The sequence below is a fragment of the Canis lupus genome, chromosome 12 (assembly GCF_003254725.2).
Source record: "Canis lupus dingo isolate Sandy chromosome 12, ASM325472v2, whole genome shotgun sequence".
Lineage (NCBI taxonomy): Eukaryota > Metazoa > Chordata > Mammalia > Carnivora > Canidae > Canis > Canis lupus.
Window position 1 is genome coordinate 4,009,300 of NC_064254.1, and position 15,765 is coordinate 4,025,064.

The 15,765-nt window shown below is 38.0% G+C and overlaps 1 protein-coding gene across 2 annotated transcripts in view; it reads right to left on the minus strand.

Moving 5' to 3' along the window:
- The window catches only part of ILRUN (inflammation and lipid regulator with UBA-like and NBR1-like domains), a 94,217-nt gene that overhangs the window by 55,992 nt on the left and 22,460 nt on the right, over positions 1-15,765 (minus strand). For both annotated transcript variants that reach the window (XM_035697617.2, XM_035697616.2), the window contains exon 2: positions 1,044-1,198. In XM_035697617.2, coding sequence (XP_035553510.1) covers positions 1,044-1,198 — 155 coding nt within the window. The remainder of the gene's footprint in view (positions 1-1,043; positions 1,199-15,765) is intronic.

Here is a 15,765-nt window from a genome sequence, read left to right on the forward strand (position 1 = left end):
GTAACAAGGAAGTTAAAGCGCCCTGATCTAGTCAGCCGCATGAATAACTACTGCATGAAAAAAGCAATACTAACTCCACTCAAATTTAAAGTCATTAAAAAGAATTTTACTAGCAAAAGGAATAATTGTTACCAGACATATACTCAGATCCTATTTTCAAAGAACTATCACTAACTTATTTTTAATTTTTCTTAAAGTCGGCAGTACATTACAACAATGCTTCAAAAAAATTTCTCAATCTTTCCATATTTCCCATTCTGAGCAAATGTCCACACCTCTTACCCTATTTTTCAAAGTGGTATTAACATTTCAGAGAGATATCTCAATGAAATTTCATAAAGAAAAAAAAAAGAAATTTCATAAAGAATCATCCCTGTGGTTTCAAAGAAATGAGCTTTCAAAAGAGCAGATGCTCACAGCTCTTTCTAACCACCTTGTTCTATTCAAGGATGTACCTCCTCTAGCCTTCTGGAAAGAACTGGAAGATTAATTAGAGCAGAATTAAAATGACAGAGTAGAACTGTACAGGTGGAGATAATACTACCACCACACACAGGCTTAGTTGCTGGTATCAAATGAATACTGAATTGTTTAGAGGCCATCAAGACCTGGAAAAAAAAAAAGAAAGAAAGAAAAAGATCTAAATCATTTTTCCTGATCCATGGCAGGGGACCTTTCATTGATTTCTCGTCATCACACCAGTATAAAAAAGTACTACATCAGGGTGCCTGGGTGGCTCAGCCAGTTAAACGTCTGCCTTCGGCTCAGATCATGATCCTGGGATCCTAGGATCAAGCCCTGCATTGAGCTCCCTGCTCAATGGGGAGCCTGCTTCTCCCTCTTCTCTGCCTCTGCCCCCACCCCCACCCTCCATTTGTGCTCTCTGTCAAATAAATAAAATCTTTAAAAAAAGTACTACATCATATATAAGAAAAAGTTCAGTTACAAAAGCACATAACTTAAGCTAAAACATTTCCTTATTTCTTTTACTACTAAAAAAAAAAGAAAACTGGGCAATGAAGAATTGACCATTATGTATTTACCAGAATTCTGGATCCGCCATGTTTTTATAAATTGAGTATCAGGAGGTATCGACTCCCCTTCTCCTATGGTGACATCTTCAACAAATGACATAGAGGGCACACTGATGTTTGGGCTCTCAAAGTCGTAATAGGCGCCAATTGCTGCTTGTAGGTTCCTACAAACAAAAAGAAAAGGCAAAAGACTTTACTTTAGTCCTGGCCAGAGTATATGATCCTGATTGTCAAAATAAATGAAAAAAGCCTTTTTCTTAGGGTTTGGAATAGAACTTAAGGCTCCTGGTATATAAATCTTCAGAGCCACTGATTCTGGCTGAGGCACGCCTGGGACTGATAAACTTATGCATCACTTTCCTCCTAAGGTGTGCACACAAAAAATAAGAAACATTAGCACCATCAGCAACATCTCCTCTTACCCACAAGGAGAGCAAGTATGGGTAAGGAAGTCAATTAAGAGACGGCTCCCTCTACAACCTTTTGACTGGAATTCTAAAAACCCCTCTATTTTAAAAGACAAGCTAATTATTTAATTTTTTGAAAAGGCAACACATGCAGATAGTTTAAAGAGTTTTGTAAAATGAAAAGTAATCATCTTGTCTCTTCTTTCCTACACACACACATACACACACACGTAACTGCTCATATTACTTTCTTCAGTAACCTTCCAGAACTTCCTCATGAATATACAAGCAAATGATATATATTCTTACTTCTCCCCCTTTTATACAATTAGTGACATATTATACACTTCCCTTTGCTTTATTCTCGTGAAGATATTCCCTGTCAGTACATAATGAATATCCTGTTTTTAATAGCTGTATCCATTGTACAGATACATCATTATTTATGTAACCAGTCCACTTGCGAGTTTGTTTTCAGTCTTTAGTTCTTCCATAAATAAGCTTAAACACATATTGTTTTTATAAACATGCAAGTGTATCTGTAGGATAAATTCCTCTAAGAGATAGTGCTGGGTCAAAGAGTATATATTTGTGTTTTTTTTGTTTTTTTTTTTTTAAGATTTTACTTATTTATTTATTTATGGTAGACATAGAGAGAGAGAGGCAGAGACACAGGAGGAGGGAGAAACAGGCTCCATGCTGGGAGCCCGACGTGGGACTCGATCCAGAACTCCAGGATCGCGCCCTGGGCCAAAGGCAGGTGCTAAACCGCTGAGCCACCCAGGGATCCCCCATATTTGTGGTTTTAATAGATATATCCTAAACCTTCCTCCATAAAGTTGTACACTTACTGCTCCCATCAAGAATGTATCAGAGTGTCTATTTCCCCATTTGCTCATCAACAGTGTTCATCCAAAGTTTTGGATTTGTGTCAATCTGATAGGTAAAAAATAAGATCTCAGTGAGCCCTTAAAATGGTTTTCTCTTGTTACATAAAAGGTTAAGTATCTTTTACCTGTTTAGGAGCCATTTGAAGTTTCTGTTTTAGAACCACCATTTTGTAAATGTTAGTGTTCTTTTTAATTACTCATAAACCCCCTTATGTCAGAAGGAACTACCAACCACACAAATCGAGTCTCTAATTAAACTGAAACACATGATTGACAGCAGATTCATTCATGCCAGAAACCAAAGGCCACTAAGGGTTAGTTTAAGCAAGCTGTGTTCATTAGAGAGACCAAAGAAATTGCTAGTAATTACATTAACTGCTCCTCTTAAGGTCTTACTTAAACTAGTGACATCATCTCCAGTCCCCACAGTAGACAGCAATACAAATTGAATTTTTCTAAACATAACCCAACCATAAGCCAATGGATCCAGTGGGTTGTTTTTAATTATGCATAAACATAGCATGAAAAAAGCTCCAACAGTAGTATACAATTGTTCAACAGACATATTATTGACAGCAAATACTTTCTGCTGGGGGCCTGCCTGTTCCTCCAGGTGTTTGCAGCTGCCAGAAAGGAAGGCTATATTTAGAGCAGCTGCCTCAGGTCAAGCCTCACGCAATGGTGGCCCGTCATATTAGTCAGTAATAACTAGAATTACACCACTAACAACTGCCTGCCTGTTGTGTGTGTACTAGATAAAATTTACATGGAGCTGAGCTGGGCCAGGGGCCAAACTGCCTGTTTGCTTGACTATTCAATAGGAAGGCTTGGACTTTAGTCTTCCCAGCAACTTCCTTCTCTAGCTGTGATGCAAAATGAGTAATGTGACTGGCCAAACTTGGGGACGCCCAGCCACTACCACCCACAAACAGGCCATAGGAGTGTATCTGAAACCAGCCATACACTTAGGAATCAGGGAATGAAAAACTGAAATGTAAGCCCAGTTTGCCTTTTGTTCTTCTAAAAACTCTTCATAAAAGCTATGTGTCTATCATTTTATAAAGATAATTTTCTGCTGCAGGAACTTCAGCAAACAGCCTGCTGAATTGTTTTCTGTTCACTTGGCTGTAAAATATGCTTGGGAGGAAGAAACTATTTGTGCACTCAGGACAATTGCCAATTCTCATCCCCAGCATGTATCATATTTCACCACTTGGCTCTGCCTGATATCAGAAAGGACTTCAAGACCACTCCAGTAGAAACATAAGCACATTCAGCTACCCTACTGAGACAGAGCTGGCCCCCTCCTCAAATCCTGTTTCACACAGCCCAACTCATCCCATGGCCAAGCCAACAAAACTACTTATTTGTACCTGTATTATATAGGTAATTCATCCAGAGAAAGATTAAGAAGCACTTTTAAAGCCCAAAATGAAACCAAAAGTAGTGAACTGGACTTCTGGCAGGAAGCAGGAGTGGAGGATGACAAAGCAAATTAATTTCCCAAGTACAAAGCCAAGTGTGGACTTCAGCCCAATGCTGCTCTAACCCATCCGGCAGGTACACAGCTTAAAATGTGGGTACGCAGCTTTTTGGCACTTAAATCACTTATATCACTGCCGTGCTGGGCCAAGCAATGGCAGAAATAGACCAAACAGCTCCAATTCAGTGTGAGAACAAGTAGATATGAGAGCATGTATCCCCGTTCAAATCAACATACTCAGTTATTATTAGCCAACAAGAAATTCTACATGAAACAGAGCTGGCTGAGGAAATGGGAAAAGGAAGAACACAGACTCTGTATTCAACCCAAGCTGAAAGTTTAAACTTTCAGGTTCCTCCAGCATTTTTGCTCAGAAAAAGTCTTTAATCTGATTTCAGATTAAACCAAGAGCACCCTAAAGAACAAAGGAAGACAGTGTAACTGAGGAAAAAGGCACAGGCCAAGACGATGGTGATGGCTATGAATATGCTTAATGCCACAGAACGGTACACTGAAAAATGGTTAAAATAGTAAAATTTAAAATGGCTCTGAGGCAGCTCCTATGCCTGGCTGTGGGGTTTTGAACAAGTGGCTAGGAATCTATGTCATCTTACTCATCTACAAAACTGAGTTTTCTGTTATCAGAAGGCTGGCTTATATTACAAAGTTGGCACGATAAGGTTAGCTGCAAAGACTGTATGAGACAATGTGTGTAAAAGCCCTAGGGCTGGCATTCAACCAATATTTAACTAATAATGAGCATTTATCCACATGTTAAGCACTCAAACAGAGACTAGGGGACAGAACAGATAGGAAGACAGGCAAGGCCCCTCTACACAGCTTAGTTTAGCAGACTTCACAAACAAGGGACATTCAGAAAGGGTAACTCCCAACTGTCTCTCACACTGAGGTAATTTATCAGCCCAAGGCAGCTTTTCCTACTGTGTGAAAAACGGGCTTGGTGCACAAAACAGTCTCTACTGCACTGATAATCAGGTTAACCTGATTCAGAGTAGAAAAATTTGGTGATGTTGATATGTGTTCCCTGATGAAATGCAATTTTGTAACTCAGAAGCAATACTGTCCAACATTAATTTTATAGAGGAGGCTACAAATCCAGTAACAGGTAAATAACCTGTCTCATGCTAGACTATTAGAAGATTTATTCAAAGACATAAAACTTCACTTACCTAGAACTTTCCAATTATCTAATAACCTTCCGAACACCTGATTTTCTTAAGAACATAATAATTACCATCATGAATTTTTTTTAAGATTTTACTTATTTATTAACTTTAAAGTAAAGAGAGAGAGCCCGTATGAGTGGAGGAAGGGGCAGAGGAAGAAAGAAAGAATCTCAAGCAGACTCCTCACTGAGCATGGAGCCCAATGCAGGACTTGATCTCATCACCCTGAGGTCATGACCTGAGCCGAAATCAAGAGTCAGACACTTAACGAAATAAGCCACCCAGTCACCCCCACCATCATGAATTCTATGAACAAATTAGTTGTAACCTTCCCTTAAGCTGAATTATGGCCAAGTATCTAATCCTGCAAAAATTCACAAACACAGAACATTTATTTTTGTACTATGTATACATATTTAGGTCAGATTACTGATCTTATGAGGAAAAATAATCTATTTGCTGAATGTATATGAGAGTAGAAAAGAGTTAAGAAAATCAGGAAATCAGAATTAAAGAGGGAATGTCAGAAGACTAAGAATTAGCTTAGATTCTAAGGAAAATAAAATCAGATACCTTCTCTTTCTGTTCTCTGAACAAGAATTCAAAAAGACCCAAATTATTTATGAGGTGGAAAAAAAAAAAAACTACCCAAATTTTGGACACAAATGAAAATGGGAAATCAGAATAATGAACCGAACCAGTTAAGCACAAACAACAGCATCTTTGGGCTGTGAGCCATGATTATTCCAAACCACAAGAAGCTTCTCTCACCTCTGGACAGGCTGCTGCTAAGGCCACAAGCCCAGTGGCAGTCTCTGATGTAACTGAAAAACCAAACTAGAAAAAGGATCAGCAAAATAGAGAAGGTTCTTACTAGGGCTTTCCAACATCAACTCGACAGGAATCAAATGTGGAAGACCAGAAAGAGAAGTCAAAAAATAAGTACTTGTGACTATATGAAGAAACTGAGAATTTCATGAAACGAGAAAGATGACTGCAGGTAGGCAACAGGAGATGGGCTGAAGAAAGCTCAGTATTTTTAAACCTAAAAAATAACTCAAGGAAGATACTATTTAACATGTTAAGATTGGTGGGGTAGTGGAAGAACTTGTGAAAAGTTTCATCAAAAGGAGCAAGTTCACACCAGCATTCACCCACTTCTTAGAGCCCTAGTAAGTTCAAGATCATTTCTTCTCTCTTTTTTTTCCTGGCTATTTATTGATCCATTAATTTTATTACTTTTAGAACTGATCCTTCTAACTAGCATCAGTAGTTATACTTTTTCCAAAAAGAAAGTAAAGAACAAGCATTGGGCCATGAAAAGGCAAGGTGGATGATTTTTTTTAAGATTTTTTTTTTTTTTTTTTTTTTTAATTCATGAGAGACAGAGAGGTAGAGGCAGACATAAGCAGAGAGAGAAGCAGGCTCCCTCTGGGGAGCCTGATATGGGACTTGATCCCAGAACCACAGGATCACGACCTGAGCCAAAGGCAGATGAGCCACCCAGGCACCCAGCACTAGATTTAAAGGGATGTAACCACCAAACACAACACATGGTCTTGAAGTCCTTGATTGAATTCAGACTCTTTAAAAACACAAAAGAAGGTTATAAAAGATACATTTGGGGACAACTAAGGAAATTTAAACATGGACTAGATAATTTTTACTAGTAAAAAATTTTTGTAAATTATCTTCATATCTTAGTATGTGGTTATTTAAGAGAATGCCTATTTTTAAGAGAAGCATGCTGAAATCTTTAAGGATGAAGAGTTGTGATGTCTACAACTTTCAAATGATTAAAAAAAAGTTTATACAGAGAAAACAAATTATGACAAAAATGTTTACCACTGTTGAATCTAGGTAAACACTACAATTCTTCAAAATTTTCTGTAGGTTTGAAAAGTTTATGATAAAAAGGCCAATGGAAAAAAGAGAGAGAGAAGGGGAGAGAAGGTATCCTTTTGTCCTGCCACTGGAAGATACCAAGAAAATTCAGTGAACAGAATTACTGCAACTATCTTCAGAACATGAAGAGATCCAGCAGGAGCCTCAGGGTACCTAATGAGGATGTGGCTGATATACAAAAAGTAACCATCCAGAAAGAGGGAAAAACTGTTGTGTCCTTGAAGATATAAACCACTAAATTAAATCTGGCAACTCTAGAGCCATGTTACATTGGGTATTCTTGTCATCTTGAGATAATTAAACTGGCTAATTGTTTAAAAAAGCAGATTCTAAGGACACAGAAAATTCAACACTGGCATTGTAGAAGTTTAGTATCTAAGTGCCTTTGACTAATAGGTCATAATCAAACGACTTTTCCTTTTTTAAAAAATTGAGGTGCGATTAGCATAGCAAATTAACTACTTTAAAGTATATAATTCGGGGGCATTTAGTATTTTCACAATGTTGCACAACCACTGCCTCTCCAGCTCCAAAACTTTTTCATCACCTAATACCTATTGAGAACACCCTATACCCGTTAAGTAATCATTACTCATTCCTCCTTCTCCCTATTCCCCCCTATTCCTTGGCAACTATTAATCTTCTCTACAAATCTGCCTATTATGGATAACTTAGATAAAGGGAATCATACAATATGAGACCCTCTGTGTCTCGCTTCTTTCACTTACATAATGTTTTCCAGATTCATCTAGAATTGTAGCATGTTAATCAGTATTTCATTCCTTTTAATGGCTGAATAATATTCCATGATATGTACACACTACATTTTGTTTATCCATGCATCTGTTGACGGGCATTTCGGTTGTTTCTACTTTTTGATTATGAGTAATGCTGCTATGGACATTTATATACACTATCTTTGTGAGTATATGGCTTCATTTCTTTAAGTATACACCTATAAGTAAACCTGCTAGGTTATATGGTAATTCAATGCTTAAGTCTTGGATGAACCACCAAACTGTTTTCTATAGTTGCAGAACCATTTTACTTTTCCACCAACAATGTATAAGTGTTCCTATTTCTCCACAACCTTGCTAACACTTTTCTTTTTTTCCAATTATAATTATCCTACCAGGTGCAAACTGATATCTGATGGTTTTGATTTGCATTTCCTTAATGATTAATGACCTTAAACATTTTTTTCTTGTACTTTTTGGCCATTTGTATAGCCTCTTCAGAGAAATGTCTGCTCAAATCCTTTGTTCATTTTTTGACTAAGCTGCTTACTATCCTGCTGCTAACCTGTAAGAGTTCTCTATATATTCTGGACAGTAGACCTTATCAAATAGATGATTTGCAAACAGGCTGGTTTTTCTTTTTCTTAATAATAATGTCCTTGAGGACACTAGTACCTGGGTGGCTTAGTCAGTTAAGCATCTGACTCTTGATTTCAGCTCAGGTCATGATCTCAGGGTTGTGAGATTAAGCCCTGCATCTGGTTTCAGGCTCAGCATGGCTCTCTCTCCTTCTGATCTGCTCCCTCCCCCGCCAGCTCATGCACACTCTCTCAAATAGATAAAATCTTTAAAAATAATAATATTGTCCTTTGATAACCAAAAGCTTTAATTTTGATGAAATCCAATTTATCTAGTTTTTCTTTTGTGACTCATGCTTTTGTCATCAAATCCAAGGTCATACAGATTTAACCCTTAACCCTCTCTGCTTCTAAACAGCTTATTTTAGCTTTTATATTTAATATTTTTATTTATTTTTGAGGGAAAGCATACATGCACACAAGCAGGGGGAGGGGCAGAGGGAGAAGCAGACTCCCCGCTGAGCAAGAAGCCCAATGCAGGATTGATCCCAGGACCCTGGGATCATGACCTGAGCTGAAGGCAGATGCTTAACCACTGAGCTACCCAGCTTTTATATTTAAACCATTGATCCATTTTAGTTACTTTTTATATAGGAGTAAGGTAGGGGTTGAACTTAATTCTTTTGCCTTTGGTTATCCAGTTGTCCCAGCACCACATGTTGAAGAAAATCAAACATTTTTAAGAGAAAAAAAAGCTGGACAAACTCTTGGGTATGGGTGGAATCCTGCTCTATTTAAGATCATAGCTCTTGGTGACACTTACAGGACAAGTCCAATCAACAGTGTGAAGCTCAGATTTGGGAAATCAAGTGGGAGAACAAGTTGAGACATGCATGGCACCTCATCTTAAGTATTGTAATCCTTATGCTCAAGATCACCCTAAATGGTATTTCCTGTTCCCACCAGTTTCTAGGACTAAAGGAAGCAACAACATATATCTAAGGATCAAACTATATTATAAGCACTAAGTTTTTCCCTCTCTGCCTATCAGTATAGAATATTTACTCATTTATTTTTTGACTTATTCATGATTGTAGGTACTGAAAACATAAAGATAAATAAGACAAAGTATTTGCAAAGTCTATTAAGAAAGATTTGGGAACAATTAATCACAATTCAGTGTGATAAATGTCAGAGGAGAAATATAACTAACAACTATGAAAGTACAGAGGAGGAAATACCTAATTCAAACTAAGGCATCGAGAGAAAGCTTCATCAGCCAGGTAGTATCAAAACTGATAGACTCATTAATCACCTAGAGGAGAAGTAAAGGGGCAGTTAGATGGAGAATGTGCAAAGGCACACAGATGAAGAAAAATCACCAATAAAGTCCTGATAAGAGACTGAAGTATTGCAAAAGTGACAAACCCAAAATGTGTCACAAAGTTAAAGTGAAATGGGGCTTCCTCCATCTCAGGCTGGGAAACCTAGCAGTCCTGTTGTAGGTATAGCAAAACAGTTGGTTACACTCCAAAGGAGCTTTGGACAAAAAAAAAGAAATTGCTCACAGAAGTTTGTGCTAACCTCAGTAAGGTTCTGCAAAACAATCCAATCTGCAAAACACAATCCAGCCCAATCCTGCCTACTAGAGAGCTGTGACACATAAGACAAGAATATAACAATTAAGCAAAGCCCTTTCTGCTAAAGCCAGAGATCCAAAACCTCTAATGGTCAAATAATTACTTTGCTGAATTTCAGCAACTGAATTCTTTGTGCCACTAAGAGACTGAGACTCTGGATAAATACAATGTAGACAGCCCCGTTCAGAACACTGAGGTGTTCTGAAAGGGTTCCCCTTAACTGCTATACCCTCTCATCATAAAGTATTTTTTAAGATTTTATTTATTTATTCATGAGAGACACAGAGAGAGAGGTAGAAACATAGGTGGAGGGAGAAGCAGGCTCTCTGTAGGGAGTCTGATGTGGGACTCGATCCCAGGACTCCAGGATCACGAACTGAGCAGAAGGCAGATGCTCACCACTGAGCAACCCAAGCGTGTCCCCCACCTCCCCCCATCATAAAGTATTATCTGACAGAAATGCAGCTGGGGAGGGGGGACAATTATTCAGGGCTGACTCCACAGAAGACTTGAGAAAACTCTAAATCCAGAATTTTTCACCTATGCCCTGAGGTAGAAAGATAAGCAAAACTAAGGAGAATTAAACCTGGTCCTAGTTATTCTCTTCAGCAATCTTAGAGATGAAAAAGCCTAAATACTACTGGAGTTGGTTATCAAAGGGAATGATCCAATATGAAATAGGTGAGCAGTGGACTACAGTTTTAAAGGAGTCTATCAGCAGGAGGCTGTAATTATTATACTCCTGGTCAAACCCTAGGTCCAAAAGGTTGCATCTTATTGGAAGGGGAAAAAAGCTAAACCAGCATGGCCCTCATAAAAGGAACAATCTTCCACTCTGTCCTTCTATCCCCTGTGCTCCTCTCAAGGGTGGTCCTGAAGAATATCAGACATGGGGAATCTTCTGGGGCAAGCCAGGCTAAAGCCTTCAATCCTCTGCCAGTGAAATGAGTTAACAGGGGACCATGAAACTTGCTGATTGTATTATACTGCTCCTGCCCTGTAGAAGACAGTATATGCTCTGTTTTCTTCTGCTTATATACCCCAGGTTGAGAATACTGCCTGACACACAAAAGGTGCTTAATAAATGAAATAAACTAGAAACCAAAATATAGTATTTTTCCTTTCTCCTTTTTATCTGGTCTTCCTCTCAAGATTATATACTGGGACTATATGACAGAGGCCAGAGGAATGACGAGAACCAAAAAAATCTATGAGTTAGGGATGCCTGGGTAGCTCGGCAGGTTAGGATAGGCATCTGCCTTTCAGCTCAGGTTGTGATCCTGTGGTCCTGGGACTGAGCCCCGCATCCAGCTCCCTGCTCAGCAGGGAGCCTGCTTCTCCCTCTCCCTCTGCCTGTGTTGTCTATCTCAAATAAATAAATGAAATCTTAAAAAAAAAAAATCTATCAGCCCACAAGCTGCAGGATCATGCAAGTGTTTATCTGGACCAATCAAGACCAAACTAGGGAAAGCAAAGCTATCATCCTGAGACCTTCAGCTGGTGGGATGGGATACCTTTGAAGGTAAGTCACCATGTGATAGCTGGACCTGACTAGGTAGGAGTCATCTCCCATTGGGGAGGGAGATGAGAGAATCTGTAGCTGTTACTTGTTTAGCCAAATGGCCTCACTTCCACATATGACTCCTTAGGGACAGAGTGAGGTCACTGCACAGTTAACAGAAGGGTGAGGGCACCCTGGAATTTGGAACCGAGAGTTTTTCCCATAGTGTCTGGGCTGCAAATGACACATCTGGGAGCTTCTGACAGTGATGGTTTTCTTCAGCAGAGATAGAAGACCACTGAAAACCTACACAGAACATACATAAAAGGAAACCTGAGGGGGTGCCTGGCTGGCTCAGTGTTGGAACATACAACCCTTGATCTCAGGGATGTGAGTTCAAGCCCCATGTTGGACGTGGGGCCTAATTTTAAAAAAGAAAAAGAAAAAGAAAAAGAAAAAGAGAAAGAAACCTAAGATATTTAAAGTCCAGTTTTTCCTAAAGCCCAAACACATTCCAGTCTTTGGGTTCTGTGTAACATAGCGACATCCTTAAAATACCTCCCCCCACTCCAACACACACATCTTTAGCATTATCTAGTCTGAAGTGAGTTTGTTACCTGCAACATAATAGGCCCAGATGAATTCAAAATTACATAGTGTGTCCAGGGATAGAATCTGTATGTAGGGGCAAAGTGTCTGTTATAAGAGGCAGAAGAGGAGCTGGAAAGATAAATTAAAACTCAATTCAAATCCTGTAATCCCACATTTGGGTATATATATCCAAAAGAACTGAAAGTAGAGTCTCAAAGAGATATGTACACATCAATGCTGAGAGCATTATTCATAACAGCTGAAAGGTAGAAGCAACTTAAGTGTCCATCTGAACAGGTGAATGGGTGAATAAAAATAGTATATGCATACAATGGAGTGTTATTAAGTCTTTTTTTTTTTTTTGTTATTAAGTCTTAAAAAGGAAAATCAGTCACATGCTAAAACATAGATGAACTTGGATTACAATAAGCCATAACAAAAAAACAAGTACTTTATCATTCCACTGATATGAGGTATCTAGAGTAGTCAAATTCATAGAAACAAAGTAGAAGGATGACTAACAGGGGCTGATGGGAGGGGGGAGATGGAGAATTACTGTCTAATGAGTATAGAGTTTCAGTTTTACAAGATGAAAAAGTTCTGAAGGTTGGTTGTACAACATGCTTAACACTACTGAACTATATACTTAAAAATGATTACTATGGTTATGTTTTGTCACAATTTTTAAAAATTTAATTAGTATGAAACCATTATGTTTCATTAAGAAATTTGGACTTCTAGGGATACCTGGGTGGCTCAGTCAGTTAAGTGCCTGCCTTTGGCTCAGATCAGGATCCCAGGGTTCTGGGATGGAGCCCCATGTCGGGCTCTCTGCTCAACAGGGAGTCTGCTTTTCCCCCTCCCTCTGAATCTCCTCGCCACCTGTGCTTTCTCTGTCTCAAAAAAATAAATAAAATCTTAAAAGAAAATAAATTTGGAGTTCTAAAAGCAAAGGAGAAAAGCTAAAGGTTTAAAAAAAAACTTCATGGAAATATAATTTACATAGTATAAAATTCACCCATTTCAACTGTAAATATAATAATTTTCTAGTAAAGTTACTGAATTGTAAAACCATCACCATGTTTTAGAACACTTTCATCAACCCCAAAATGTCCTACTCTCTGTAACATGTAAAAGTTAAGGTATGTGAATTAAGGCTGCTAATCAGCTGACCTGAAAATGGGGCAATTATCCTGGATTATCCAGGGGAACTCAATGTAGTCACTTCTCTAAGAGAGGACTGAGGGAACTGGAAGAGAGAACCAGGGTGATAGCCACATGAGGACACTCAAAGCATGCTGGCTTTGAAGATGGAAAAATGAGACCATAAGCTGAGGAACGCATGCGGCCTCTGGATGCGGGGAAAAGGTAATGAAATGGATTCTCCAGCAAGAACACAGCTCTGATAACACCTTAATTTTAGCCCAGTAAGACCCATTTTGGACTTCTGAACTTCATAATTGTAAAATAATAAACTGATATATTTTTAAACCACTAAGTTTGTGATAATATATTACAGTAGCAAAAAACTATGAATGGCTGGCTATTTGTCTTATTATTCTTTCTCCTTTACTATATATTTGAAAATACTCATTAAAGAAAAAAAACTATGAATATGAAAGGAGACTAAAGAAAGATCACAATAAGGTACTGAGTCATTTCTTTCATCATAACTCTGCTTTCAAGAACTCAACTAACCATTAAAGATGTATATTTAGAAATAACTCCCATTTTTCTGGCCCCCAATTTAACAGTCATGAATAGTTCCTGAAAAGGTAACAATCACTAGTTTCAGCGCTAACTGAAATTTCTGAAGATACTTAACTAGAACAGCCCAGAGGAGACATGAAAATGTATGATATCTGAAAAGTCCCAGAATGACAAACAAAAATGGTGATTCAAAGATAGACAAAGCTATCTTCATAAACAAAACATCTGTGGTTTATTGTTATTCACGAAACTTTCTTTGGGACATAATTTTAAGTAGCAGTTATGAAATGATCAGGTAAATCTTTAAGTAAGTATGGTTTTCAAAAGCATGTTTACCTAACAGGAAACTTACAATACACCAGCAGTGGTCAAATGTGTCTTATCCTGTAGCCTAGTCAGAGAGCTAATACTAGAACTTATGGGGTTTTTATTTTTAAAAAAAAGGACAAAGGGCCTAGAGGCTAAATTGTAAATATTCTATTCTCAAATCTAGTTTTGTTTCCACATACAAAAGAAAATGCATGAACTTTGAAGAGAAATACTACACATCTTTTTATATACACTATTGATTAAAATGCTCTATACCTAAGTGTCTTGCCTTTGATATATTTTTTTAAGATTTTATTTATTCATGAGACACACACACACATACAGAGGCAGAGACACAGGCAGAGGGAGAAGCAGGGTCCATGCCCGGAGCCTGATATGGGACTCAATCCTCGGTCTCCAGGATCATGCCTTGGGCTGAAGGCGGTGCTAAAGCCTTCACCTGGGCTGCCCAACCTTTGAGATTTCTTAATGGCATGCTACCAAGGCCAGCTTCAAAGCCTTTTCAGTTTCATCTCCCCTAATGAACAATGCCAACCATACCATCTTTGGAGATAATTCAAAAGAAGACCTCGGTATACCTCATCTCCAAAAACACATACTGAAGACACATCTAAGAGAGAATCTAAAGCCCTTATGTTATCAATCTTACTTTTTCCCGTAAGAACAAAAAGGTACATAAACCTTGACTAAGTTCTGTGTAACATGATAAACAAAACCAATGCAATGTTATCATCACTACCAAAAAATGCTACATAGCGTTAACGCCAACTCTACTCTTCAACCAACCCATCTCCAAAACTCTATGGCTACATTTGGCTACTCCCTGGTACATATGAGATAGGTACCTTTAAAACGCTATTTACATACTTACAGCTAGGAGACTAAATTAAATGGAACTTGTAGAAATATGATAAAGGTAGATTTTATGATAGCTCACAAACCTGAGAAGACCTTTTTCTTTTACACAATAATAAAATGACAGTATAAATATGTCAGAGATTGCTGCCATTTTTCAGTAACTAATCACAGAGAACAAGAAAGTAAGACAACATTTAAAGACAATTTCCTGGGCAGCCCGGGTGGCTCAGCAGTTTAGAGCTGCCTCCAGCCCAGGCTGTGATCCTGGAGACCTGGGATCAAGTCCCATGTCAGGCTCCCTGCATGGAGCCTGCTTCTCCCTCTGCCTGTGTCTCTGCCTCTCTTTCTCTCTGTGTCTCTCATGAATAAATAAAATCTTTAAAAAAATAAATAAATAAAGACAATTTCCTTTAAAAGTCCTAGGACACTGGCAAACAATCTCACATATTCTATTAATATTTCAATGTTCTGGGCAACTAGCTACAAATGACAAGTAGTCAAGTCTAGACAGCTCATCCAAATATGGCATTTCTTATACATTACGAAAGAAAAGTATTTTTAAAAATAGCTACTTACATGACACTGCATACTTGCTACCAGTTAGACTGGTATCAAAAATAGTCATAAAATGATGAAAGAAGAAAGAAAGAAAGAAGAAAGAAAGAAAGAAAGAAAGAAAGAAAGAAAGAAAGAAAGAAAGAAGAGAGAAAGAAAGAAAGAAAGAAAGAAAGAAAGAAAGAAAGAAAGAAAGAAAGAAAAGAAAGAAAAGAAAAGAAAAGAAAAGAAAAGAAAACAAAACCAGGGGAAAGAAATCGACCTGATTGGTTTACAAAGAAAAAGTAATAAAAACAGAAAAAAATCTTTCTGTAGCTTTTTCTGATTCTTTCTAAAAAAAGAGTGGTCTCTCAAAGAGA